This window comes from Pituophis catenifer, unplaced genomic scaffold (genome assembly GCF_029215685.1).
Source record: "Pituophis catenifer annectens isolate HBS135680 unplaced genomic scaffold, rPitCat1.0.hap2 SCAF_1, whole genome shotgun sequence".
In the NCBI taxonomy this organism is placed as follows: Eukaryota; Metazoa; Chordata; class Lepidosauria; order Squamata; family Colubridae; genus Pituophis; species Pituophis catenifer.
This window is the reverse complement of record NW_027256881.1, coordinates 354998045-355005055: the sequence shown is the minus strand read 5'-3', so window position 1 is coordinate 355005055 and position 7011 is coordinate 354998045. Positions and strand designations below refer to the sequence as shown.

The following is a 7011-nucleotide window of genomic DNA, read 5'->3' as shown; positions in this document are numbered from 1 at the left end:
GTAACTCCCCCCCCCCCCGGGCCCCGTTTCAGCAGGAAGCAGATCTTTGCCTTCCCAAGACATTCCCCACCCCCTCCTGGACCTGACTGCCTTGGGGCCACTGGCCTTCAGAGACTCCCAAAGGTCTTGGAGATCAGCTGCAAAGGGTCTGGGAGCTTTGGGGGAGGAGGCTAACCCTAACCCCCCCTGCTCTTCCTTGGGCCACTCCCTGGACAGAGGCTGCCTGTTTCAGGGGCTGTTGCTTTTTACGGGGGGGGGGGGGGTAGGGCTGAGTGGCAGCTGGGGGCTTCTGCCCTTGGAGGGTGTGAAGGGGGGCGGAAAGCAGAGGAGAGCCAGGAAATCCTCAGGAGGAGGCTGGCTGGTGCACCATTCGGCCTTCAAGGTGCACAGAGAACTTGCTACAACAGTGAGGAATGAGGCCCCTTCGGCCCATCAGAATGCTGGAGGCACAGGGGCCTCCTGAGGCCATGGAGCCCATCCCATGCAAAGGCTCGGTGTCAGCACATCAGCCGAAGGGAGACATTTGTAGCCCTCCCTCTTATTTTTGAAAAACGTTCAGGTGGAATCTGCAACCTGGGTGGCTCTGTGTGTGTGTGCACAAAATCTCAAAGGGGGTGAAGAAGTCAACACCTTTCACACGCCCCTCTTTCTCCTTCTCTTTCTCCCTCTCCTCTCCCCCCTCCAATGCATTGATGGTTTGGCTTTAAAATGAGAACAAAACATCAGAAGAAAAGCTGGGTGGGACCCCTGGACCACGTAGCCCATCGGCCTCTCCTCCCCGTGGCCCACCTTCCACTGCCCACCGGTCTCCCAGCAGACGGCCTTCACGGCCATCCAAGCCAAGAGCCGCCCCACCCTTGTTGGAGGTCCTCCCTCACGGGGGGAGGGAAACGCCACAACTGAATTACGGCTCCTTTTGGTCTCTCTGGATCCTCCCCAGGACGCTGGGCAACTGACTCCTACTTATGACGGTCGCACTGTCCCGGGGTCGCGTGATCTCCTTTTGCGACCTTCTGACAAGCAAAGTCCATGGGGAAGCCGGATTCACTTAACAACCGTGGCAAGAAAGGTTGTAAAATGGGGCAAAACTCCCTTAAGATAGATTTGGGGCTGGATTGTGGTCGGAAGCTGAGGAGGCGTCTGCCTTGTGCCTGAGGGCCATGCGAGGGGACGTGCGCATGGCTTCCCTTGCATCAGGCTGGAAACTCATCCGGTGGGCGGGGGGGGGGGCAGGGCCGGCAGGTGGAAAGTTTTCTGGGCTCTGCCTGAGGCTCCCTCGGCTGCTGCTGCTGCTGCTGCTGCCCGTCTGCCTACCTGGCCAGACCGGCTTGGAGGAGCCCTCTGCGCATGGTGCGGTTGCTCTGTGTGGTGACACACAGAGCAACCGCAGCATTTGTCCAGGGTGAGGCCAGGGCACCACGCCAGAGACGGAGAGCTCCTGAAGCCTCTCCTGGCACGGCTGCAGCCGGCCCTGAAAAGGTCAAATGCCCGCCCTGGGGGAGTGGGTGGGGGTGGAGAGATGTACGCACACGCACGCACACACACACACACACACACACACACACACACACACACACACACACACGCACACAGAGTGGGTTGCACCTGCTTTCCCACTCCCTGCCCTGCCCTCCTGTTGCTGCTGCTGGTCTCCCTCCCTGGGTTGCTCTGGGCCTCTTTGGCAGCAGGGCGGGGGATTCCTTCTCTTCAGAGCCCCCCCCCAGCCTCCTCCTTCCACTTCACTGCCCTGTCCTTCAGCTCCCCCCCCATATGTGATTTCAGGTCACTCATTCGGGGGTCTTGCAGGGATAAAGTCCTGGTGAATCCAAGCCCCCCCTGAAGACCCTCAAGGGGAGGGGGCCGCAGCCCTCTGCCCATGAGCTCTTCTCCTCCAGAGGTTTCCTCCAGCATTCAACTGAATCCCCCCCCCCGGATTGAAACCCAGGCAATGGGCCCTCCCCTCCAGAAGGAGAGAAAGAGGGCCGTGCCCTCATGGGCATCCAGAGACCTCGGCTTTCTCCTCCTCGTCCAACCTCATGGGAGGAAGGCCTGGAGGGTGTCCGAGAGATCATCTAGTCCCACCCCCACCCAGGCCCTGTCCCTCTGAATTCCTCTTGACTTCCCAGAAGGTAAACCCAGGCCTTGTGGCTTGGCAGAGCCAGCCTGCTGCCCTTCTGCCCAGGATCGGGGTCTTCCCCTCTGCTGGGGGTCCCTGTCACTGGTGGGTGGGGACAGGCAGAAGCGGAGGGGCCGGGGTGAACCTCCCTGGTGGGCCTTCTTCCTTCGGCTCTTCCAGGCTTGTGTTTGTGGGTGTGTAGTCCTCAACTTATGACCACATTTGACCCCAAAATTCATGTTGCTAAGTGAAACATTTGTTAAGTGAGCTTTGCCCTTTTTACGATCTTTCTTGCCCCCGCCATTAAATGAATCGCTGCAGTTGTTAAGTTAGCAACATGGTTGTTAAGTGAATCTGGCTTTCCCAGGGACTTTGCTTGTCAGAAGGTCGCAAAAGGGGGTCACGTGACACACACGGACACTGCGACCAGCGTAAGGTGGGTTGGTTCCCAAGCGTCTCCATTTTGATTGTGTGACCATCGTGGAGGATGCTGCAATGGTCGTAAGTGTGAAAAATGGTCATAACTCACTTTTTTCAGTGCTGTTGCAACCTTGAACGGTCACTACGTGAACCATCGTAAATCGAGGAGTGCCTGTGTACACACACACACACCCCAATGCGCACACTTCCTTCAGAGCAGGCCCCGGAGGGGAGGGGAGAGGAGAGGAAGGGGTCTGGCTGGCAGGGAGGGGCTGTTGTGACTCTGGCTCTCCTGCCAGGCGATGGAGCCCGAAACATGTCAGGAGCTGAAGGGGAGCCTGGGTGCAAACCCCCCTTTCGCTCTTTGGCAGCAGCCCAACCTCATCCCATCCGCTAATTGGCAATAAAGGCTTCCAATTATCCGAGTTCTTGCAAAACGGCTCCTGCGTCGTGGCAAGGACAACTTTTGCCTCCAGGGTCTGGTCCAGGGGCACCAGCGGCGTCTCATTGAGCCTCTCCTTGTGAAGGGGGTTAGTCTAGAAGACCTCGAAGGCCCCTTCCAGCTCTATCACGATTCCCATTAGCGGCCTCACCGATTTCTTTTGGCACCGAGATGGGTCTGGGACGGTGCTGAAGCTGCAGTATAACTTTTTTTTACAGACTCCTTTCGTTTTCTCAAAAAAAAAAAGAAAAAGGAGCCAAATGCTCCTTTACTATCATATGCAGGCAATCCTCAACTTACATATGAAATTGGAAGCAGAATTTCCGTTGCTAAGCAAGCGGTTGTTAAGTGAATCATGGGGTCCTTAAATGAAGCCAGCTAGGAAGGTCACAAATCACGGGCACTCTCGGGGACGCTGCATTTATCGTAAGCGCAGGCTGGTGCCAAATACCCAAATTTTGATCATGTGATTGTCAGGGGAGGAGTGCTCTGATGGTCACAAATACGAGGACTTGTCGTAAGTCACGTTTTTCAAAGTTGTAATGTTGAACCGTTGCTAAAGAAATAGGTTGTAACCTGAGGGCTGTTTCTTTTGCTCTAAGCGTGAGACGAATCTGACATTTATTCCCCCAGGGGATTTGAGTGGTTTAAAATTACTTCAGTTGGAATAGAGCTGGAAGGGACCTTGGAGGTCTTCTAGTCCAACCCAAAGTATTACTTTTTAAGGACTGCATGCCAGCTGCTCTTCCCTTCTCCCCATCTGCTCCCCTCTCTCTCTGGGCCGCCTCTGTCTCCCCAAACGTTGCTCCCGTCCCCCAGGCAGGTGAGAGCCCCAGCCGGCTAATCCCAGCCGCCCCCCCTCCTCCCCCATGCCCCCCCTTCCCACAGCCGATTCTGCCCTCTTTCCTTTCCAGGAAACCTCCAGGGAGCAAAGGCAGAACTGCTGAGGGGAACCCCGGTTTGGGCTCAGGAGAGTCCCTGGAAGGAGGAGAAAGCAGCACCCGCTGGGGTGGCTCTTCCCCCCCTCCTCTCTGGGGCTGCGCCTGGTTCCCGTGGGGGGTGGTGGTGAGAGAGGCCCCTGGGCAGAGGAGAGGCGCTCCTGGGAGACGCCCCGGGTGTGGCTGGGTCTCTCTCTCTCTCTCTGCGCACAATAAATCCTGTGGGTGGAGGGAATCTGTCAGCTCCACTAAGCTTCTGGGTTATTTGATAATTTGGTGTCTTAGCAGCTTAAAGACATCTTAATTGCATATATGTGAACTTTTCCGGATGCTTTTACTCTTCCGACCGTGTCCTGCAGTCTCCGACTCACAGCCGGGTGATGCAACGCGCCTGGCAGTGGGTTCAACCTCCCTCCTCCCTGGCTTCTTTTCCAGGTCACGATGTCACGACGCTGGTGCTATAAAGTGGAAACCCTCGTCCTCAGCGTGGTCGGGTTTAGCTGCCTGCTCTTCCTCCTCCAGTCGCACAAGAGCAGCCCCCTCCTGGAAGTGGCAGAAACCCTGGTGTCTCCCACGGCCGCCACCCCCAGAGCCCCAGAGCCTCTTCCCGAGTGCCGGCAGAACGCCTCCGTGGCTAACATCTCCGGCTTCACTGAGCTGCCCGACCACATCAAGGACTTCCTGCGCTACCGCCACTGCAGGGCCTTCCCGCTGCTGCTCGACCTGCCCGAGAAGTGCGGTGCCCCGGAGGCCTCCCACCAGGTCTTCCTGCTGCTGGCCATCAAGTCCTCCCCAGCCAACTACGAGCGCCGCGAGATCATCCGCAAGACCTGGGGGCAGGAGCGTACCTTTGCCGGCGTCCACATCCGGCGTGTCTTCCTGTCTGGCGTGGCAGCCAACGCCCGGGAGGCGCGCAAGCTCAACCAGCTGCTGCGCCTGGAGCACGCGGAGCACGGCGACGTCCTGCAGTGGAGCTTTGTGGACAGCTTCTTCAACCTCACCCTCAAGCAGCTGCTCTTCCACGCCTGGCTGGAAAGCCACTGCCCGGGCGTCCGCTTCGTCTTCAACGGGGATGATGACGTCTTCGCCAACACTGACAACATGGCCCACTACCTGCTGGGGGTGCCCGGCGCTGGGGACCAGCACCTTTTCGTAGGCCAACTCATCACCAACGTGGGCCCCATCCGTGAGAAGTGGAGCAAGTACTACGTGCCGGAGCAGGTCACCTCCTCCAAGTCCTACCCACCCTACTGTGGGGGTGGGGGACTGTTGATGTCCGGCTACACCTGCCACGCCATCTACCAGCAGGCGCTGGGCATCCAGCTGTTCCCCATCGACGATGTCTACCTGGGCATGTGCCTGGAGAAGGCAGGGCTGGCGCCTGCCTCCCACATAGGCATGCGGACGGTGGGCGTGAGGGTGCCCTCCTCCAAGCTGGAGTCCTTTGACCCCTGCTACTATAAGGAGCTGCTCCTGGTACACCGGTTTTTGCCCTATGAGATGCTGGTGATGTGGGAAGCCATCCACCAGCCGAACTTGGTCTGCGGGAAGAAGGTGGAGATTTACCAGAGTTAGTGAGGTGTCGTGAGGAAGGGGTGCTCTGCCTGCTGGGGGAGGGGGTTGCCCTGGTCTGGAAGGGCCCAAAACACTCTTGCTGCAGGGGCTGTCGCAAGGAGTTGTGACCAGGGGTTTGGCTTGGACAATCTGCCCCACGCACTCCCTTCCTCAGAAATGCAAGAGAGGCTTTGGGAGTGCTGGCATCAAGCTGGCATGAAACCCGGGGCTGCTGATGTCTTGGGAATTGGGCAACCCTGCCTCATTACTCACTGGCCGCAGGATCCATGGAGGGTGGCCAATTCCTGTTGCCCAAATCCATCCTGCAATGACAAAGTCCCCCCAGATCCCTTTCTGGACGGTGGATGAGCCTGGCTCTGGGGGGGAGGGTCATGGGTCAGTGTTCTCATGGGGGAGGGGGCATGACCACCTTCTGGGTTCCACCCCTTTTCTAGAAGACAAGCTGCAAATGGGGGTGAGCATCACAGCCTCCCAAGTCAGACTGATGTACACTGATTGTAGCTCCTAGTTCATCCCTCTTCCTCAAGGGAATTATAGCTCCAGTCTTGTTTCCTCCTGAGGCAGGCTGAGGGGCCACCCAGGCCAACTCTGCTCAGGTGTAAGGCAAGCCCCCCTCCCTTCGCAACTGGATAGCAGAGAGGCCAGCCCACAAGGCCCCTCTGGGTGGGTGGCCAGACCCCGCTGGGGGGCTTTGTCCCCACTTGCTCTCTCCAATCTCTCAGGTGCCAGAATGTGCCTCTGGTGCTCACCTTTCTGCCTGGGGGGCAGCTCAGGTGGCCCCCCTCCCCTTTGGAGAACAAGCAAAGGCTCTTCAGCTGCCAGGAAAGGCCAGGAGGAGCTGTGGGGAGGGGCTCAGTTCCTGACCTAGGTGGACCAGAGTTGTGGGAGGATGTTGGGGGGGGTCGCATCCTGGCCTAGGCTCAGCCCCCACCCGCAGCTGCAGGGCCACTGCCCCTTCCCCACAGAGCTTCCCCACCTGGTTCTAGCCTACCTCCCTGGGTCTCTTGCCTTCTGTGAGGTGTGGGGCAGTCCTTTCGGTCCCCGACCCCCTTTTGAGCCAGAAAGGCTGAACCTCAACCGCAGGGTCTTTGCCCATCCACCCACGGATGGAAAGGGCCTCTCCACAGCCTTTGCATTGTTGCCTTCGTGGCCGGTGGGGGGAGGTGCAGGCCATCTTGGGCAGGGGTCCCCCTGGGCGGGGAGGGGCGTGTCCCCCATCCCGGAGCAGGGCCGGGCCCCCGTGCTGCGTTGCTCGACCAACCTGGCTGGATCTCTCCCCCAGTGCAGGGAGCCTCTTGACCCTCAGGGAACCGCTTTTCCGGAGGGGTGACCCTCGAGTGGGGGGTGCCCTACCCTGTTTTGCGGACTGATGAAAGAATAAAAATGCCTGGAGAGTTCTTAAAATAGTTTCTTATCGGCAAAGGAAGTTGAAAGCAGCCGCCACTCCTTTGGTCTCTAGCCAGCTGCAAAGCCTTCGGACTGAGCTCAGGGTGCAGGTGAAGTGGCCAGGGGTCAAAAAA

General features: G+C 58.6%; 1 protein-coding gene across 1 annotated transcript; it reads left to right on the top strand.

Moving 5' to 3' along the window:
- The first annotated feature begins 4357 nt into the window (after window positions 1–4357).
- On the top strand, window positions 4358–5491 carry B3GNT3 (UDP-GlcNAc:betaGal beta-1,3-N-acetylglucosaminyltransferase 3). Its single transcript, XM_070931955.1, has one exon. The coding sequence runs from the start codon at window positions 4358–4360 to the stop codon at window positions 5489–5491; it is 1134 nt and encodes a 377-aa protein (XP_070788056.1).
- Window positions 5492–7011: the final 1520 nt, after the last annotated feature.

Bases quoted from the DNA above. Each gene is read 5' to 3' on its own strand.
- B3GNT3 (XM_070931955.1), top strand. From the start codon at position 4,358: ATGTCACGACGCTGGTGCTATAAAGTGGAAACCCTCGTCCTCAGCGTG.